The sequence below is a fragment of the Protopterus annectens genome, chromosome 5.part1, assembly GCF_019279795.1.
Source record: "Protopterus annectens isolate FY-2018-M chromosome 5.part1, PAN1.0, whole genome shotgun sequence".
NCBI lineage: Eukaryota > Metazoa > Chordata > Ceratodontiformes > Protopteridae > Protopterus > Protopterus annectens.
In genome coordinates this window covers 408713862-408736568 of record NC_056736.1, presented here as the reverse complement: position 1 = coordinate 408736568, position 22707 = coordinate 408713862, and the positions used below count along the sequence as shown (strand labels likewise).

At 38.5% G+C, this 22707-nt stretch overlaps 1 protein-coding gene across 3 annotated transcripts in view; it reads right to left on the bottom strand.

Moving 5' to 3' along the window:
• PPEF1 (protein phosphatase with EF-hand domain 1) overlaps nucleotides 1-22707 on the bottom strand; it is an 829637-nt gene that overhangs the window by 413517 nt on the left and 393413 nt on the right. For all 3 annotated transcript variants that reach the window (XM_044073062.1, XM_044073063.1, XM_044073064.1), the window contains 2 exons: nucleotides 16624-16796; nucleotides 25-139 (listed from right to left, as the gene is read on the bottom strand). In XM_044073062.1, the coding sequence (XP_043928997.1) occupies nucleotides 25-139; nucleotides 16624-16796 (288 nt within the window). The remainder of the gene's footprint in view (nucleotides 1-24; nucleotides 140-16623; nucleotides 16797-22707) is intronic.

Here is a 22707-nt window from a genome sequence, read left to right as displayed (position 1 = left end):
TATAATTGTCAAGTATATACTCACCACAGATAGTTATCTCCTTGGAGTATGATGTAGATAAGTGAATGATATTTGGCAACTTTTTTAAGAATTTCTTTGTTTCGTACATCAACTGTAGAACATAACGAGCATGAAGCTGCTATAGAAAGGAAGACAAAGAAACGCAACATTAAGAGAGACATCCTTGATGCATATTCAAGCAAGTCTTTGAAACTAAATGTGGCAATGGCGTAGGTGTAGACAGTCCAAAATGAAACAACATCCACCTGCACAAGAAGACCTTTCTGAAGTGCAGTGAAGAAAGCAAATAAAGACAGTCTGCGAAACACAAAAATAACTTGTGAGGGCAGGTAGGAAACCTAATTCAGTGTAAGACAGTCAGAATTTGAAAAAAATATATCCATAATGTGCAACAATGGTAAGAATGCAGCTGCACATATTCTGTCATCACATACACATCAAGCCTTCTTCCAGGTGCAAACTAATAGTACAAAGAAGTTACGTGAGCTGTTCTGCAACTTAAAGGGGGTGTATGACCTCTGGGAATTATAATTATGTGATCTATATATACAGAACTAACGTTAGTTATTGCAATATTATATGATCATTTACATCATTTGTTTGTTTCTTTATAGGTAAGTGAACTGCTCCATAGGATCTTTCTTAAGCATGACCTAGGCCAAAGGGTTCATAAAAGAGTAATATAGAAAAATACTGTACAGCAATTAAAATACTTTCACTGGTTAAAAGAGAAAATAGAGGCACACCAATCTTTAATTCATAATAGTAGTGCACTTATGATTTCCTTAACAGCCCCATCACAAACAGTGCAGCAATCCCCATTTTATTTACTTATTCATTCATTCATTTATTTAGTTGGTTATTTATTGTATTTGTTAGCGGGTAGTCCAATTGGGCAAACAAATGTCAATTTCCAGTGAAGGCCAGAGAAGAAAAGCTCCATAGTAATTATTAGGGAGGTTAACAGACTGCTATTTCTAAGGAAAATAGTCAAATATAACATATATCAAAAAAGAGTGCAAGCAATTCAGTATCTGTATACATTACCTACAATTTTACAAGACTGATGTTACATAAACAAAATACAGTATGTTGTAACAGAAATAACACTGAGTGAAGGACAGTTAATCCAGACAAGGGCAAGATAAGTTAGAAGATGACAACTGGTATGAGGAGAAAGGAAGACATAGTAAGGGGAGAAGAGGAGGCTAGAATATTAGATTAAGCATATAGGGTAGACTGAATGAGAATTTATGTTGTGAGTAGAGTGTATAGGTAGGGTTAGGGTAAGGGCTTAGCCAGCATTTGAGACATTCATGCTTGTCATGGTGTCAGAACAGTCAATTAATCTTCTTTAGTGTTAAGGGCACCATGATTATGCTCCAAAATTTGGAAAAAGATAAACTTAAGTGCTTCCCTAGAGTGAATCTCTATCTTGACAGCACTTATGGGTGCTTAACAAAATCTTGTTAATGGTGCCTTAAGAAATATTAAGACTGAGTCACATGCTAGGAACTAACAGATGGCAGTGTCCTCTGGCAAATAACATTGGCAGAAGGTATAACAGCTTTTAAAAGCTGTTAGAACATCATGCTACCAAGTTACAAACAGAAAGTTTGTCAAAATGAGGTGTCTAACAGCTTTTAAAACCTGCTTTGCCTTCTTCCAGATGAACACTTTGTTTTTGCCTGAACCTGCTAAGTGTCCCTGAGTATGAGGAATGTCTCAAATGTTGCCTCATATTCTCATATTCTTCCTTGCCCATTGTGAAAGTTTTGATTTTGTGGTAAATCACTTAGGATTACAGTCAATAATGCTAGATATTAGAATTTCATACTTTTTATTACTCAGAAAATGAATGTGGATACAAAACTTGTTATTCTATTAACCTTTTAAGTGAACTAGAGAAATATTTAACATCTGTACTTGATTTTGATCCCCCCCCCCCCATTATGTTCAATTTGTTCAGAATTATTAGGAAAGAAGTTGAGAGGTATGCTGCTGTCTGTCAGAGCTTGCTAAGTTCTCTACTGGCTTTCAAAGCAGAAAAAGTAGTTCACACTCCTAAATGTTCTCTTTCTTTTTCTTTCTTTCTTTCTTTCTTTCTTTCTTTCTGTAACTGGTAGTCCATGAAGCAGATAACGTTTCATGCACTACAAAGAATTAAGTTCAGGTCTGTCCTCATAACCCTCTATTATGTGTTCTCAATATGGACACCTAGATTCACCTCTCAAGCTTTGCTCCATAGGTTAATTCTTGTCATCCATGTCTCAAACACATAATAAGCTGGCTATGTTTAGAGACCAGTCATAATCATCTATGTTACATTATGACTATTATGTCAAATGTGCTGCTGTAAGCACTTTCTCAGTATCAATATCATACTTGGCTAGCCACTTGGTGGTGTCACCATTGGTTACAGGTGATTTGGTCACACTGACTAGTGATCATGTGGCACCCTGACCCCAAGTATAAACAGGAAACAGAGAGATGATGACAATGATGATGACAGCTGCAACAGTACAGAAAAAGAGTCAGAAAAATCAGAAAACATTAGAAAATGTTTATACTAGCAACAGATGAGAAGGTCTACACATTACTAGAGTTTTATGAAACTGTTACAGTTAAGATTCAATAATATGTTGCAATAGGTCTTAGTTGAGGGTATTTTAATGTCAAGAGAAGGCACAGTCATGATATGTTGTTATTTATAAGTGAACTTGCTGATAGTATATTAAGTCTTGAAGTTAATATAAGAATGGCAGTGTGGGATGTAACAAAGACATTTGTTGTGCTAAGCACAGGAGTTTATGGAATATTCTAAAGGAATATGGGTTAAAAGGGAATATTTTAGGTTTGTTACAGTTTACATATAGTAATGCAGGAAATAAGGTTCTGGTTGTCCTACGAGATGGATACAATTTTCATTAGTTTTGAATGCAGTAGGTTGTAAGATGTTAAAGGATATTGGTGAGGGGGTTCATTATGTTAGACATAGGGTTTTTATTCCAAATTTTTTGTCTTATATAGTTGATGTTATAGTTATCGCAAAGAACAGAGTATGGAAGGAGAGGATGTTACATTGTGTTATTAAGTATCTTAAGTATGTGGGATTAGAACTGAGTAATGACAAAAGTAGAGGTACAAGAGAGGTCAGATATACAGAAGGTGTTCCTTTTTCTAAAGATGATGTATGTTTATTGAATATTAGATTTGGAAAACACAAAGTGGTTGATTTACAGTGGGAAGCAATGATAAATACAATTAAAATGAATTGGAATCTATGGAAGGTTTTTAGGTTGTCTCATAAAAAGAAAGTTTATTTGATTAGTTCAATCATTATGGGGAAAATTGCATATTTGGTTAAAGTGTATATCATTTCAAGTTAAAAAACACAAAGATATAACATACGCTGTGTTTTTCTGTTTTAGAGGTTCAAGGTTGAATCCTGTGAAAAGAAGGGTTTTATATTTAAATAATGATGAAGGGGGTTAGGCTTAATAAATCCTGTTGCTTTTTCTATATCAGTGAGTTTATATAATGTATTGGAAGAAAAGAAGTATAGTTAAGGTTCTAGAGGTGAAATATGAGGAATGGTGGAGGTGTAAAGTAAAAATGAAAAGAAAGAGGAATCATGGGGATAAGGAAATAATGGAGTATCAAGAAAAAATAAGCTTGTGGGATTTAGATGCTGATAATGTCAAGAGTAATTGGAAACTGTAGTATAGAGATATTTTAATAAATGTAATGTTATTAGTGCTTGCAAGGAATTAAATCAAAATATTGATGCAGTTAGGGCACAGAGTATTAGATTTAGGAATATAGTAGAATATTAGGATTTTGTGTGGAGGTTAGTTATATAACAAAGTTGCTGGTAAAGAGAACTATGTTATATAAAATAATGTCTGAAAGACTGTGTTTATTTTATAAAGAATTTGAAACTTCTAAACATGCTTTTTCTGGGTTGTGTTAAGGTAAAAATGTTATAGAAAGAAATGCTTAAAGTAATTTCTGGAGTTATATAAAAAGGTGGACTACTTAGCTACAAATATGATTTTATATGGGTATTACGGAGTTAAACAGGTATGCTATTGAAAAAAATGGATAACATTTGGGTTTCTGTTGTTTGGAATATTTGGATAGCATGTATGAAAGATGTTATGTTTAATAAAGTTTGGTGTAGATCAGAAATACTTAATAAAGTTAGATTTTGGGTATGGCAACAAGAGTGGAAGACGTTCAAAGAATGCTCTATTTTATGTTTATAAGAATTTACATGTTGTATACATTTATAAAGTGTACATAATAAAAATATGTATATTTTGTAAATAGTGTGAAAAAAGGACCCCTACTCTTTTTAATAAACACTATGAGATCTTATACATCCATCGAAGCTTCCTCCATCTCAAGCAGATTCATCTCCTCTGAACGATGAAACATTTGAGAGTGAAGCATCCCTTTATAATGCGTTGCAATGTCAGTATTAGAAAAGTACACAAACTATGTGGTGTGGAAATAGAATCCACAACAATCTGTACCAAGGGACAGTGCCCTACCCTTTGAGCTACTGACATATCTAAGAGTAAAGCAATACTTACCAAACATAATAAAGACTAAAAACTGAACTGCAAACATTTCAGTGCCATTTATCATTCATTAAAGAGATGGTAACAGATATAAACATACAAATTTACTTTGCGTTCTTGTCTTTTCCATAAGGTGGTTTAGTCCAACTTGTCAGATATTGTATTAAACATAGTTCCATACAGGTACTAGGTTTGAGATATATTCCTTAAGCTTTGAAAAATACCTTTTCCTCAGGTTAATGCTGTGTTCTATACGATAATATCATTGAATTAAAGAATGCCAGTCAAGGTCCTTTGAGGATCCATTCTTTCCCAGAATCTTGTCATACACTGTCACACAATAATTAAGACCCCCAAAACAATATAGCATGATAAGAAGGGATAAATTAGCTAGAGGTACTTGAAATAATTTTAAAAGCATGTTGCGTGGGAGTTCTTCTCCTAGAGCATTCTGTCAGACCTTTTCAACTTCTACCTATAGTGTTTTAGTTGTGGACAAAAGGCAAAAATGTACACCCAGTGATCCACAACATCTAAGTAACAATACTGGGGGTATTTCTGGGGCACTTTAGCTAATCCAGCAAAGATAAAAAAAACAAGATCAGTGCAACAATGTGCCGTGCAAAAGTGCAACATAGATATGGTAGTTAATAATGTTGGAGATGTAAAAAGCTGGTCTCTGTTCAATTACTCTTGTAAAAAGCTTTCTGATATACAAAAATCTGGTAAGGGGTTGACTATATCAATCAAGGAAGCTCACATGTGAGAAATGGAGCAGTTTATGATGTCTCATCCTAGCAAGATTTGACCCCATAGCTCAGCCATTGGGGTTCAAAAAGATATCTAGCAACTTTTACCGACTCTTGTTGTTACTGAATCAGCCATTCATCTTGTTTTATTTCAAGGTGAATGTCATCTGCAGCTACCTGAAATGGCAGAATGTTGCCTTCTCTTAACCTTTCCTAGCTCACTCCTTTCTACTAAGGAAGTTCCCACCCTAAAACTTTGGAAATGTAGAAGATGTGCAAAGTAGAATTAGGAGTTCCAGTTTTACTTGTTCTAGTGGTATAGTCCTAATTTTACCACATCTTTTAATGCTGAGCATTTCTTTAACAATGTACAGATCTTTTTCCTTAAAAAAGAGTAGCCTCTGCAAATATCCCTACCCATCAAGGAATCAATTTTATTGCCTCCTACTGACAATCACAATTTTTATTTCTGCAGATTGCCAGGGAGAGTTAAAATGTAGGAGACAAACATTAATAAAAGATGTGTAAATGGACTGCTAACAATTGAATGTGAAAGATAAAAATCTGACTTTTACCCACTCTTTACTTCCCTACATAATTTTGATTTTATTACTGAGCCTATCAGGCATCCAGCGATCCTCTATTATGAACTGATGCCAAGCTGTTTCTTAACTTCAAACAGCTCAAGCTTTATTGTCATAGGGATTCTATCTATTACTATCCTCAAACAAAAAATATCCTTCTCATAGGTTCATAGGTTCATAGGTTTGTACTAGGCTATCAGCTCTAGGGCCTATACAAGCCTAGCCATAACAATTCCCTAGCTGTTTCTTCCCAGAATATTTACTTCCATGGTCCTCTGTCTAGTAGGGTGACTGACGTGATCCCCGGGTTGAACGTCCTATCTCCCGTCCAATTTTCAAGGTTCCTTTTGAAGAGGGCCAAAGAGGTGCTCAGCTTGACATGTATGGGCAGTCTATTCCAGAGTATGGGGAGTCTCTGGGTCAGGAACCTATCCCTCTAGCATGTTTTGTTCATTGTGATGACCAGGTTTAGATCGCTGGAGCGTGTGGCTCTGAGGGATTGGGATTTCTTTAAGTGTAGCATGTCCAACAGTACTGGGTTTGACATGACCTTGTATGTTAAGCAGAGATCGCCTCTGAGTAGGCGATATGCAACAGAGTATAGCTGGAGGTTTTTTTAGATGGTCAGCATAGGGCATCTGCTTTAGGCCTGTGATTCTTTTAGTGAGGTATTTCTGTGGCCTTTCCAGTTGTTGCAGATGTCTTGTGAGGTACATACCAAATGGGGCGTTGCACTCTATAATGAGTCAAATGAGGGATGAGTACAGTGGGACAATGACCTCCTTCTTTCTGGATGAAAAGCCCTTAGTGATGAGGTGTGCCACATAGAAGGATTTCCTGACTGTTGTGGCTATGTGGTTATCAAAGGTGAGACTACTGTCCACCTGTGTCCCTAAGTCCCTTATCACACTTTCAGTGTTTAGTGTACTGCCACTTATGTGGTAATTCATGGGTACATGTTTTTTCCCAAAGGGGATAACTATACATTTCTTGGCATTGAGCTTGAGCCCATGGCAATGGCACCAAGCATCTGTTTCTGTAAGGCTCTTTTGTAGAATATCCACATCATTTGGGGATTCAATAATGGCTCCCAGTTTGCAGTCATCTGCAAACTTTGTGAGCCAGAGTCCCTTAGTGCTGGCCTGTACTTCAGAGAAGTAGATGGAAAAGAAGAGCGGACCCAGGACTGAACTCTGAGGTCCTCCGCTTGCCACTTGTCTGGAGCTGGATTTTGAATCAGCTACTTTTAAAGTGTGGGTCCTGTCAGTAAGCCAGTTGGCAACCCATCAAGTGATGTAGGGATTAATGCCCAGCTTGGTAAGTTTATCTATGATTCCCGAGTGGAGGATGGTGCTGAAGGCCTTGGTGAGGTCCAGATAGGCTGTGTGGACTGCCTTACCTTCATCCACGGCTCTGGAGACTGATTTGAAGAAACTGATCAGGTTGCGGAGACAAGATTGGCCCTTTATGAAACCAAACTGGGTGGGGTCCAGTGTTTGAAGGTTGCCAATGTCTTTGTTTATAAGTTCCATGATAATGTGTTCCATGGCTTTGCAGATCAGGCTCGTCAGACTGATGGGATGATAGTTCCTGAGATCCAAGGTGGATCCCCCCTTGTGGAGTGGGATAACTGTAGTTGTGCGCCACTCATTGGGCATGAAACCTGAGGTGAGGCTATGATTAAACATGACACTTAGGTGAGGTGCCAGTTCATTTTGTAGTTCATGTAATACTTAGCCCGGGATGTCATCTGGTCCCATGGATGCTGTATTCACAGCTTTGGAGAGTGTGTTTTTTACCTGTGTGGCCATGATTAACGGAATTTGGCAATCTTTTGGTACTGAGATCGGTCCTTTAGGAGGTGAGAGGGGGGTGAAGTTGGCACTGAGTCGATCTGCCAGGATATTGGCAATATCCTTGGGATCAGTATATTTGATGACATTCTGTTGTAGCTCAGAGCAGATCTGAGCATTGCCATTTAGATTCTTGACATAACTATAGAATGCCTTGTGGTTGTCCTTGGAATCTTTGGCAATTTTATTTTCGTAACTAGCTTTGGAGGATTTTATGAGGGATCTCAGCTTCTTACTGAGGCTGGTAAGGAAGTTTTTTGCATCCTAAGATTTTCCTCTTTTCTGCAACAGTTTCTTCCTTCTGTTGTATAGTTTGTTTATGGCAGAGGACCGCCAGATTGGATTCCTTTTGTTGGAGGAGACCGTCTTGGTTCTGTTTGGAATAGCATGATTCATGCATGAGTGGATGTGCTCGTACAGTGCCTTAGTGTAGGATTCAGCAGTCAAACGTTCAGTTCTCATCTGCATGGGTGTCATGAAGTTTGTCACTTCTGACTTGAGTAGCATGAAATTGGCTTTGGAGAAGTTTTTATGGAGGTTTCCCTACTGGGGGGTGGGGGTGGGATGTGGATGTCAAGGGAGATTAGCTTATGGTCAGACCTGACCAACGAGGGGGTGTCCACTGGTGTGGGGCATTGATCTTCCATGTTGGTAATGACCAAGTCTATGATATTTGAGAACCTGGTGGGACTATGGATTAGTTGGTCCAGGGTGTTGGAATTTATGAATTCCAAGAACCATTGGGCAAAGGTGTTGGTACCCGAGTAGTTTTCCTAATTAATGACAGGGTAATTGAAATCACCCAGTATTAGAGTGTTTGGTTGTATCTTGATATTTTATAGTATGTTTACAAAGGTGTAGTGAGAATCTTGGGGCATGGTGGTGGATCTGTAGCAAGCTACAATTTGGTTTGCAGTCTTACCTAGTGTTAGTTGCACCTGTAGAATTTCAGATGCATTGTGCTGGGCAACTAGCCGAGAGGTGTGAATATCTTTGGTTAATATGGACACTCCTCCGCCTTTAGTGCTTCAGTCCTGGTTTGGTGGCCAAAAAGTGTAGTAAGAGTTGTAGCCTGGTATTGCAGGGGTGGTCTCAGGAGCCTTGAACCAGGTCTCAGTTACTGCACAGATATTGATGTTCTCCATTTTTAGGAGTGCCTCGAGAGGGTGCATTTTGAAGTAAAGACTTCTAGCATTGAGTAGCATTACCTTCAGATTTTGCATGCTTATATCTGTTACGGTGGTGGTTTTGTCCTTTGAGCCTTATGAGGCACTATTGGGGTGGCAAGAGCCTTAGCCAGTAACCTGAATCCCAGGGGCAACAGGTGCAGACCATCTCTGGCAAAGCATCGTACTTTGTCGATCATGTCGTCCCAGGCAGACAGATACTGCATCTCCTTTGAATGACACCAGAAACTTGGTCAATTGTAGAAGTCAATCATGGTCATCTTCTCAGTCATAATCCTCTCTGTAGTACAGCCAGCATGCTGTACATACTCAGAAATTGGCAAAAAGATAAGATGGATATGCAGTGTTCACGACCTGATCATAGCAGCTTTGGAAAGTGCCTAACAGCTTTTGTTATGCACTTTTCAAAGCTATCATGATGAGAACTCACAGTTCAAAACACACAGCACCCGTTACAGAATATTAACTGCAGTGATTTCACAGATATAAAAACAAATAATATACTTTGTACTGCCAAACAAATAATAAAATTGTGACAGGGTAAAGTGTTTAACAACTTTCAAAGCCGATGGCTGTCTGTGTTGCAACTTTCAAGGCTATAAATAGCCCTCACTCCTATATTTCTTTTTTTTTTCTGTCACAGTACTACCTCGGTGCAGCTAAAGCTTGGTGTAGTTCAAAGAATTATTATTAGTTGGCTCAGACCATAAATAACTTGTTACATGCTCTCAATATCCTTGACATGGAGGTCAAGAATCACCTCTCAAACTTTGCTTCACTCCACCTTTTATAAGAATTTCATGATACCAGTATATAGAATACATAGCAAGTTGGTCATGATCAGACCCAATCATAATTCCCTATGTCATTAGAAGGAATAAAATACAGGTAATGTATAACATTTCTCTTTTTTCCAGTTTATGTTAAACTACTGTTGACAAAAGATACAGGATAAAAAAGCTACAGATAGAACCACAGTGTAGAATTATATATTTCACAACAAAAGATATAGAATTCAATCATCATATGGACTAAAACTTTAATTTTACATAAACTTAAAAGACTGTTTAACTATTTTGGGCTCTATACTACAAATTAAACAAAGTATTGCTTGGTATAGAGTTCAGAGATTGAACATCAGCCATACAGTGTGCAAATAATCGATAATGCTCAGCAGAGTGACAATACAGTCGATATTATAGGGAAATAATGGACTACTCAGTTGAGGCTTGACACTGCAGGAAGAGGGCTTGCCCAGTGCTGAACGTTCCATTGTTTTCCTCCAGTAATGGCTACCCTTGAGAGCATTGCAGTCGTTGTAAATGGCCATCTTTAGGTTTTTATTGTACAGTTTTGTAATTTTAAAGGATTTTTAAGAAAAAGTTAGAAAAATTGTCCCTTTCATTGTTTATTTATAGTGGGATGTTTTACTTTCAACTTATGTTTTACTTTCAACTACTGTCAACTTCTTTGAGTCAGTCACCAGAGCTGTGGATGAAGGCAAGGTGGTTCATACAGCCTACCTTCATCTGGCCAAGGTCTTTGATACCATTCCCCACTCAGGAATCATAGAAAAACCCCTATATCACTAGGTGGGTTGCAAACTGGCTCACAGATCGAACCCACAGTGTGAAAGTAGCTAATTCCAAGTCAGACTGCCGACCAGTCATGAGTGGAGTCCCACAAAGATCAGTCCTGGGTCCTCTCCTGTTTGGTATCTACTTCTCAGAAGTCCAGGCCAACATGAAGGGACTCTGGTTGACAAAGTTCACAGACGATTGCAAGTTGGGAGCTATTATTAACTCCCCAAGTGATGTTGACATCCTACAGAAAGGCCTCACTGAGACCAATGACTGGTGTCAGAACCATGGTCTTAAGCAAAATGCAAAAAATGTGTCGTCATTCGCTTTGGGAAAAACCCAGTTCCCATGAACTACCACATTGATGGTAGTCCACTGAACACAGAAGGGGTTATAAGAGATCTGGGAACATACGTTGACAGCAATCTCTGTTTTGACCCCCAACACAATGACCCCCAGCCGACACAAGCATCCTCCAAAAGGGCCTCATAGAAACAGACAACTGGTGCCAGAGCCATGGCCTCAAGCTAAACGCCAAAATGTGCATAGTCATCCCCTTTGGCAAAAACAAAGTGCCCACAAATTACCACATAGGTGGTAATCCATTAAGTACAGAAGAAGTAATCAGGGACCTGGGGACCCAAGTTGATAGCAATCTCTCATTTGACAACCACGTGGCCAAAGTGGTTAGAAAAACATTTTATATAGCCCACTTAATCATGAAGGGATTCACATCTAGATCAGGGGAGGTCATCGTGCCTCTTTACTCATCCCTCATCAGGCCCATAATTGAGTACAATGCCCCTTTTGGGATGTACCTTACCAGACACCTACAGCAACTGGAAAGACCCCAAAAGTACCTCACCAAGAGGATCAAAGGGCTCATACAGATGCCATATGCTGCCCGGTTAAAGAAACTCCAGCTCTACTCAGTGGCATACCGTCTGCTCAGAGGCAATCTGTGCCTGACGTATAAAGCCATGTCCAACCTGGAATTAATGGACATGCTGCACCTCAGAAAATCCAAATCCCATCGAGCTATGCGCTCGAGAGACTTGAACCTCAGCACTGAAATAAATAGGACATGCTGGAGGGACAGATTCATAACCCAGAGGCTCCCTTCACTCTGGAATAAAATCCCAGTCCAGGTTAGGCAGAGTCCCTCATTGACTCTCTTCAAGAGGAATCTTGATGAGTGGATGGGAGATCGTAGGTTTACCCCGGGTATCACTTCTGTGTCACTATTAGACAGAGGCACAGTATACTAACCTCTAAAAAGGGCATAGCAAAATTAATTTAAAATGGGTTGTGAAAGCCAAACACACTCTGGCTAGGCTTATAAATGCCTTAGGGCAGATAGCCTAGTATGAACCTATGAACCTATGAACTGTCACTGTGGTCAGAAAGTCCTTCTATGTAGCACACCTCATTACTAAGGGTTTTGTCTTTGTCTCCCTCTACTCTTCCCTCATTAGGCCAATCATCGAGTATAATGCCCCATTTAGCATGTACCTCACTAGACACCTGCAGCAACTGGAGAGGCTGCAAAAGTACCTTACAAAGAGGATCCTAGGCCTTAAACACTTGTCCTATATGAACAGACTCAAAAAACTCCAACTATTCTCTGTCTCATATCGCCTACTTAGAGGCGATCTCTGCTTGACTTACAAAGCCATGTCTGACCCATCTCTGTTAGAAATGCTACATCTAAATAAATCCCAATCCCTCCACACCACATGCTCCAAAGACCTCATCCTCATTACCACAATCAACAAAACGTGCTGGAGGAACAGGTTCATAACCCAGAGACTGCACATGCTATTGAATAGACTTCCCATACATGTCAAACAGAGCACCTCACTGGCTCTCTTCAAGAGAAATCTTGATGAGTGGATGGGAAATAGAAAATTCACCCCAGGGATCACTCCAGTGGCTCTACTCGACAGAGGCACTAGAAACTAAGGTCAGGTGGCATGATGCCAGGGTAATTCTATGGGCTAGGCTTGTCAAGACTCCATTAGCCTAGTACTCACCTATGAACCTACTGTATTTTTTAAAAATGACTAGATTGGCTAGAAAATCGTCAATGAATTCTATCTGATTGAAATGTGTATGACTATGTATGTGTGTGTGCATATATGTTTATGTGTGTGTGCAGATACCAGTCTGTGTCTGTAGGTGTATGCGTCTGTGTATATTTGTGTCTGTGTTTGTGTGAGTGCATGTTTGTGAGTGTGTGTCTGTGTGTGTCTGTAAGTCTGTTACTGTCTTGCTCCTCCTTACTAATACATGATAACTCTGCCCATCCTTGCACCCTGCCTTAGAAAAAACATTCCCATAACAGTCCCTATGTGGAAGCCATTTCTGACAAACAAAAAAAACAGTAACACACATACACACACATATATCACAACATCTAGCCACTAACCTAAGGCTAACTCTAAGCCTAAACCTCAGACACTCACACATACTCTCCTAAAATATAGGCCCTGACCTAATCCTAACCACTTCCACCTTCTAACTCACATTCACCTCCACAAATTCAGAGTCCTACTTCCAACACTTGCACTACTCAATGACACATGCACTCCATCAAACACATATTGAATCATTCATGGCCACACTCCATACTTAACTGCTATGATTTAGGTAATAGCAATGTGATGTTGCCCTTCAGATTTAGCTTTGTTCCTCCATTCCTTATTACATATACAACCTAAGCCTATACATAGATTCACTACCACTAACTAAATAGCATCTAGTATAGAATATAGTTTCTATTGTGAAGAATAAGAAAGTGCACCTTCTTCTCACAATCTGATGCAATTTTTAAGGCACAGAGGTTGAGAGGCATGCTACACTCTATCTTTTGCTGAAAGTATTCAATGAAAGCACAGTAACCCATGCAAACACACACACACACGCACACACACACACACACACACATATATATATATATATATATATATATATATATATATATATATATATATATATATATATAGATATATATAGATATATAGATATATATAGGTTTACGTCAGATTATTGAGTTTTCGGAAACTCAAACTTCATATGGTTGAGATCATATGTTTTCTTTCTGAAAATTTAAATGAGACAAAACGCCCAAAATCTACATTTATAAAGGGGGTGCAAGCCCACTCCACCCCCTATAACTCCTGCAAATTATATATACCAACTCAGAGATTGCACTACAGTGAAGAAAAGGGTAAATTCTCCAATGTACTACGATCTCCGTAGAAATGCTTTGAGTTTTCGGAAACTTGAACATATGGTCTTAACCAACTTGAACAAGACAAAATAACCAAAATCTACATTTTTGAAGGGGAAGTGCAAGCCCCCTGCATTCTCCACAACTCCTGCAAATTATATATATCATCTCTAAGACTGCACTGTGGTAGGGAAAAGGGTAAATTCCCCAATGTACCACAATCTCCGTACAAATGCTTTGAGTTTTCAGAAAATTGAACATATGTTCATATAATGTTTAAGGTTCCAAAATCTTATATATATATATATATATATATATATATATATATATATATATATATATATATATATATATATATATATATATATATATAAAAGTATATAAGGATTAATCAAATGTTTCTCACTTCAGTACCTAATTAATTTAACCATTCATTCAACAACAATTTCCATCTAATACAACTAAACCTTAAAATACATCTAAACCTTAACCAGGCAAAAAGAAAACGTTAACAGTTTCTTTTTCAGATCAGAAATTATATACATTTACTAAACATCAGCACAGTGAAAAAAAAAATAAACTACTTTCCTTTTCAATGTTACACACATTGCATCTTGACCAGTAACATCATTGCAAAACAAACCCAACTCCTGTTTCACATACATATATCAGCATGCACCCAGTATGAATGCTTACATGGAGACTTTGACTCCACACCTTCAAAGTGAGGGATATACATCCCAGACTCCCTTACTTATATATTCTGTCTTCATGGTCACATAACCACAACCAAAGGGAAAGGATCTACATATATGCTAGAATCAATGATACACAGGTCAGCTACAGTACAATTCAACTAAATGTGCTTCATTGACTAGGTGTGATTCCTGTATTTACCACTTGATGAAATTAATTGTAAATATATGTATATATATATATATATATATATATATATATATATATATATATATATATACATATAGTTTCACTTCATAATCTCGAAATGCTGAAATCTCGAATTTCAGCATTCTGAGACCATGAAGCTGAAAATGCAGAATGCCAAAATTGCATAAGAGCAAATTCAAATATCTTGAATCTGTGCTTATATATTCCCAGTAAGTTATGTGAAGTGTTTGGCTGGTATGGTGCTTGGAATTGATAGTGAGTGAGTATATGTGTGTGTTTTTGTACTTTGTATGTGTGGGTAAGGGTAGGGAGGGAGGTGTAAGTATGAGTGTGAGTGTTGGATTTGTTGGTGTTTGTGTATGTGTGATGTGTATTTGTGTGCGAGTGAGTGTAGAATGCCGTGGTGTGATTATTTTTTTTTTTATTTTCGTTATGCGTGATCTCGGAGTTGGTATATATAATTAGGGGGAGTGTGGGGGGCACAGCCCCCCACATGGAGAGTGCCAGGGGTCTTGCCCCCCTGCTTAGATGTAGTGTAGGGTTGTGTGGTTTGTGTGCTTTGGGTTGAATGGTGTGTGTGTGTTATGTGGTGTATAGTGTATGCATGTTCATGACTGTGTGATTCGTGATTGTGGGTTTCGGGATTGTGAATGGTTCAGCTTCATAGTTTCAAAATGCTGAAATTCGAGATTTCAGCATTTCGAGATTATGAAGTGAAACCATATAGATATATATGATTATATATATACATATATATATATATATATATATATATATATATATATGTATATGTATAAATATATATGTATATGTATAAATATATATATATATATATATATATATATATATATATATATATATGTGTGTGTGTGTGTGTGTGTATATGTGTGTGTGTATATGTGTGTGTGTGTGTGTGTGTGTGTGTGTGTGTGTGTGTGTACACACACATGCACAAACACATGTGCAGATGCATAGAAAATGTAAAATATCATCAGTGGACTACAGAAAATAAGCATATTGATGACCTGCAGGTCATAAGCTAGACAATCAAACCCACATATATTGTACTGTTATGGAAACAATTATAAAACACAAATTTTGTGTTTCCGCCATTTCATATGAAGTTGATGAGTTTCTAACGTGCTGAGAAGGGGTCTATATTAGATCATCGAAACGGCAGAATTTCAAATGATCTAATATCGAACCCAATATCGCGAATGCTGAAAACAGCGAAGCTGCAAAAAAACTAATTCTTTCCTAGGGAAAGAATTCGGTTGGCCGTTGTTGTGGCTCTGCTGGTTTTCAGCGATGCGGTGGAAAGGTACGGGTTGGGTTAAGGTAAGTGTGTTATTGTGCGGATGTGTGGGTTGGGTGAGTGTGCAATAGTGAGAATTTGGGGTTGGGGCGGGTTAAGTGAGCTAGGGTTAGGGCGTGGGTCAGGTGAGTGTGCGATAGTGAGAATTTGAGGTTAGGGGCGGGTTAAGTGAGTTAGGGTTAGAGGGCGGGTGAGGTGAGTGTGCGATAGTGATGGACCTTAGGGTTAGGATCTGGGTTATGGTAAGTGGATAGATAGTATGTGTATGTGCAGTGTAGTGTAGGGTTAGATGTAACTTTTAAATGTATGTGTGTGGATTGCTGCTTTTTAGTGTGCTTGTGGTGTGTGTGTGTGTGTGTGTGTGTGTGTGTGTGTGTGTGTGTGTGTGTGTGTGTGTGTGTGTGTGTTGTTCGGAACAGCAAATTTTTTCCCTGGGAAAAAATTTGCTGTTTTCAGGTTTCGATATTGTTAGGGTTCGGGTTTTGCAGTTCGACGTTACGGCATTCAAAATTCTGCCGTTTCAATGATCTGATATAGACCCGCTGTAAAGCATGCAACAATCCTTACTAAAGCTGGTACAAAAAGTAACACATAAAAAAGTAGTATATACCTGCTTTTGTTTGAAAGCATGAAGAAGCGCATTGGTGTCAGCAACTGTGAGAGGAAATGATAGCCGTGGTCCAGAATAAGAGTCATAAACTTGAATTTTTTCATAACTTTTAAGCATCTGTTCCTCTGAATCTTCTTTTTGGTCACTTGGATTTAAGAGATGAGAAAACATGCCTGTTAAAGGAAAACATAAAAGATAATCGCTATTTTCCATACATGTTAGCAACATAAACACGCATATATACATAGCAAGAAAAGTTACATAACACCACAATGTCATATTTTAGTGGATACACCATAACTGCTCAAAATACATCAAAAACTTATGTAGCAGTATCTAGACTAGGGCATGATTTGATATAGTCCAGTAAGCAATTCAATGAAGCAACCATTCTATTTGAAAAACAGTTTGCACTCCTAACAATTTTGAAGAATTGCCATTTTGGGAAAGAGTACATCACTTTGTCTCTGACGATGGTAGTTCTTTGGAGGAATGTGTTTTAGAAAAAGTATCTTCGAGTATTTAAGGTGGTCAGTCTTTGAAATATTTACTTTTATATAAAGACAGTATTTTTATATTAAAGTATGGCAATTTTAAGCCTACGGGCATGAATTCTGAACATAATTGTAAATTACTTATTGATCCTTAATTAATTATTTAATTTATTTATTAATTACTTGGGACTGCCTGAAGTATATTTAATTGTTGCAGTTACTGTGTTGCATCTTGCGCCACTGAAGACTCATGATGAAGAGCTAGAACAGGGTTATATGTGATTTAATATAGAGTTTGGAATATGTCTGTCATTTTGTCGTAACACCGAATTCAGAAATGTTCCAATAAAATGTATACAGTATCTACACCTTGTGGTAACTTTTCCACATTCAGAGACAGCCTACAATGGTGCTTTTACATTAAGACATACAGCACCCTACTGGGCTATCTCCATGGCCATGCTACATCCTAATGAGGCAGTCCATGGGAGAGGTTTATGCTAATTAGTCATGTGCAGCTATCCTGGAACTGCCTCCATTAATTCATTTACACAGCCAAGCCATTCAGAGAATCACTCAGCTGCATTTATTGGCATGGCTGGTCCTGGACACTTGTGGTAATGAACACGGCCTAAAGGCTGTGTTCATCCATCACAATAAATGTAACTACTGGAGTGTTAAGTAGTCAGATAGTGTTAGGGGGTGTCTGAGTGTGTGCATGTGAGTGCTGCATATCAGAGTGCATGTGTGAGTATATCTGCTTGGAAAGTAGCACTATGGGGGTTAGTGATTTAGGTGAATGTCTTTTTGAATGCAATTGGATTGGAAATGTGTTTGTGAATGCAATTGGATTGGAAAGGGACTGTGTGTGTTTGTATGTGTTGGCTGGTGTGGCTGTCATACTTCCACATACTCTTACACTAACAATCAATGCTTGCAACATTGAGCAGGGTGGGGGGGGGCCCTTGCCACCAGGGATATTTGCGAAGACATGGGATGCACAAAGTATTAGCCACCAGCAGTATTTCTGAAGACATGGGACAGACAAAACACTAGCTACAAGGAATTCCACTATAATGTAATGCCTTAATGACACTTACATGTAACACGGGTTGTGAGGAACACTCAACACCAAGGACACTCTATATATTGTGCCATAAAAGCACTTAATAAAAAATAAAATAAGATAGTGGAGTGGGGAACCACTAGATGTGGGGACACTATAAATAGAGTGCCTTACAGGCACTAAAATGGATGCTGAAGCTGTAACTGCCCACTTCTCATAGATGATATTAGACTTCTGTGCCACCACTGGATACCAGGGGTGCAGTGAAAAAATAAAGTTAAGGCTGTTAATAAAAGGGAGGGGAATAGCTTCAAAGCCTGCACACTTACCACAGGAAATATCAGCCCTAACCTGCTGAACTAACTAATAACGTAGAGCAGCAAGGTTTCTTCTAACATATACTGAGGATTTTTCGGTACCTGCAACAGTTCATGAGTTAAGAAGGAGAGGGACATGAAACAGAAACATATTTCTCAACCTTATAGCACAAGAAATATACACAAACCCAACAGTAATGGTGGGACAAAGACACAGGGATGGATTTTAATTATTACCCTTGGAGAGTTGCTAGAATAACAGCTTTTGCAGTAGCATGTATTTACTGAAGGATATAATGAGTGAAATCCTAATGGCTGGCATTAATGACTGACTGTAATTGTCCATGATTTATCAGGGCAGGAAAATGGAGACACTGGGGACATTCTCAGAACACAGAGACAGAGACAAATATGGGGCATGCACTCTGGTGTGTGTGTGTGTGTGTGTGTGTGTGTGTGTGTGTGGGCATGCATGTGCACACGTGCATGTGAGTGGATACAAAAGACACTTGGAACCATTTCTGAATGCTGAATACTGACTTGCATTGGTGAAAGACTGCAGCAGTATAATAGAAGGAACTGAAAAAGACAGAAAACAGAGAGACAGTGAGAGAAAAATTTGAGATAGCATGTGATGTACAAAACATGCTGTTGAAAAGTAATTATTTACTGAAAGCAGCTGAAGGTCACTTTGCCACCTTATCTTCCATCTTAGTTTTTAGTTTATTAATATATATGTATATCCCATGGTGTTGTCTGGTCAGGAAGCTTGTTGCTCAGTTCTTTGTTACTGGTGTATTTCTCCATCCCCATTTACTTAAACTTGCCTGATAGGAGTAATGCATACTGAAGATACCTACCTACCTAAGATGATTCCACATTCAAGCAAAGAATGCTTGTCAGCTACTTTCATCATAACACTTTCTTGGTGCTCCTTAACTCTCATTCACAGATGCTGGGATATCCGTTCTCATATACCTGTCTAAGTTACTTTTCACCTTCTCTATGGACTATCATCATCATCATCATCATCAACAATGTCCCTTTTCCCATTTTCTACATGTGGTTGGAGTACTGTATCAACTGTTGCCATTTCTTTCTGTTCAGTGCCACTCTCCTGCCTTGTCTTCTAATTTCGTGCACATGTGCCCACACCACTGTAATGTGTTTTCTGAGCTTCTCTGCAATTGGAGATACTTTGTCTTCTGCTGTGATGCCCTCATTTCTTCATCTGTCCCACAATGTACATCCTACCACCCTTCTCAGGCACTTCATCTCCATCACCTCTAGCTACATCAACTGCTCTGCTTTCACTGCCCAGGTTTCTGTACCACACAGCAGTACTGTTTGTACACCGTACATTTCAGCTTCTTTAGCATTCTTCTGTCATATACTACTCCTGATAATCTGTGTCAGTTGGCTGCAGTACCTCTGATTCTAGCTTTGACCTCTTCTTAGACTTCTCCTCTCCAGAACAACTACCTGAAGCTGTTACCCAGTTCCACTATTTTCCCTGCTATCTCAAATCTTAGCTTTTTCTGATTACTCCCAAATACTGTCAACACAACTGACTTATCTTTACTCAGTTTCATCCTGTGCGCATTTAGTTTTGCATTCCATTCCATTACCCTATCATTTGCTGAAGTTATTTTTAATGTAATATCCAGCTTTGGTGATCTGTCCCCTCTGACCTGTTTGCTAATGTAGTCCATCACCAGTATGAGCAGCAGTGGGCTCAGAGTTGAACCCTGATGCACACACAATCCCACTGAGAACCCCTCTGTGACTCTAAACACTGTTTGTGCTTGAGTCATTGGACCCTTAAGTAGTTTGCACTAATTCTACCAAAGTGTATGGGACTTTAAACCACCAAAGGACTGCCCAAGTTAGCTTTCTTAGAACGTCATCATATGCTTTCTCCAAGCCAAAGAATACCCAGTTAGACTCTTTCCACATCTCTTGCATTTTCTAAAATATCTGTCTCACTGCAAACATTGACTTGGTTGTGCTATATTCTGATCTGAATCCAAACTGCTCATCTTACTTTCTACTGCTCTGCATATTTGTTTATAAGTCACATTCTGCAGAACTTTTGTCCAGTGTGATAGAAGTTTTATACCTCTATACTACCCACATTTATGAGTGTTTCCTTTGTTCTTGTACACTGGCACTAGTATGCTTATTCTCCAGTCATCTGGGATACACCTTTCTCTTCATACTGCTGAGTACCCTAAAGAGCCATTTCTCTGCAACTCACCCACCATCTTGATCACATCTGCTGTGTTCTCATCTGAGTCTACTGCTTTCCCTGACCCACTTCATAGTTTCATAGTTTCATAGTAGTGTACTAGGCTATCTGCCCTGGGGCACTTACAAGCCTAGCCAACAATGATGTGGCTTACGCCACCCCGTATTATACAGTTGCGCCTCTCTAGTAGTGACACATGTGGGACCCCATTATTTAGTAAACTATACCTCTGTCTAGTAGTGACACTGAGGTGACTCCTGGGGTAAACTTACGATCTCCCATCCATGCATCGAGATTTTTCTTGAACAGTGCCAATGAAGGGCTCTGTCTCACATGAACTTCATGTTCCTTAGTGCGGTTCTTACTTCTTCTAGGGTGGGTTCCGCTTCTTCTTTCATCATAGGCTTTGTCTGGGACACTACAACTTCTGTGGGCTTTTCTTCATTCAGAAGTTGCTGGAAATATTCCTTTCACCTGTCTTTCATGTCCTGTGGATTGTTGAGCAGGTTGTTGCTTATCTTTTAACTTTTTGTGAAGATCTTGTTTTGTGAATTAAAGTTTTGTATGTCTATGTCTAATCTTTAGCCGTCTGGGTTTCCTGATTTAGTTACTTTGTTTTGTTTTTTTATATGTTAAAAAAATGTCCTAACACTGCATATCCTTTCAATGTGCAACTTCAAAGAATGAGAATTTTTTAAGAGCCCAAAGGAAAAATGTTCCCATAATGAGGTACATTTGACATGTACTGCTTATTAAGTGCAACCCAACAACTTTTCTATCAAAATCTCACCAATTTTAGGAGGAAAACAGATCAATTCTGAGCCAAAATCAGAGAAAGTAAACTTGAGAGATCAGAGCCAATTAATTAATTCATTATACACTTTCCTGATTACGGTCAAAAATGCTAAAACTGAAACAGCTATTTAGCAGACAAGGAAAAATAAACACTCACCATGTTGTTCGCAAACTATTTTATCCATTGCCATCACTTAAGAGATTTTACAAATAAAACACAATCATACAATGAGTTAATAACTTAAAAAAAAATCAGAAATTGAAGGGGCCACTTGGAAATTCGCAGCACCCCATTAATTTGTCCTCAAAACTGGTAAATACTGAGGAATTCGGGACAGGTGAGAGGTATGGTGTGTGTGTCTGTGTGTCTGTGTTTGTGCTGTTTTTAATTTCTCCAAGTCTTTTGGGTTTCTAATAACATGACAGGAATGGACCCCATTCCTAAGTCAAAGTACGATTAAAGTTCATGAAAGTATTGTTTCACTCTTTGATGTCAGCCAAAAGTGCTCTATGCAGCAGCCACAATGTGCCCAGCAATGACTCCTTCTGCAATTCGTACGGTGTTACATGAAATGGTAACATATCTAAATACAATTGTAAATTCTTTTTTATAAGACCCCGTTGCTCCTACTACTATTGGAACTGTCTGGGTATTTTTCTTCAACATGGCTGTCGTTTCTGCCTGCAGATCCAGGTATTTTATGACTTTGTGTCTCTCTGTACGCAAGACACTGTAGTCACTGGGTGTGGTGATTTTAATAATCAATGCTTCTTTTTTCTTCTTTTCTTGGGCCACTATATCCAGTTTTCTAGCATCTATCTTTTGAACTGTTGGTATTGGGTGATCCCATGCGATATAAACTTCATCGTTTTCTATTATTCTTTGTGGCTCATGTTTCCAGTATTTTTCAGCCACTTCAAAACCATAATGTTTGCACAATCCACAGTGTAGCAGTCTTGCCACATTATTATGCCTTTCAGTATACAGTCCCTCTGCCATTAGTGCATCGCAACCAGCAACAAGGTATGTGACAATTTCCAATTCGGTTTTACAAAACCTACATATGTCCGTTTCTCCCACATGTTCAATGGACTTTGTACACCAGAATGTATGTAGCCCACTATCTTGGGCTGCCAATATTTACCTTTCATTTCTTGATGTGA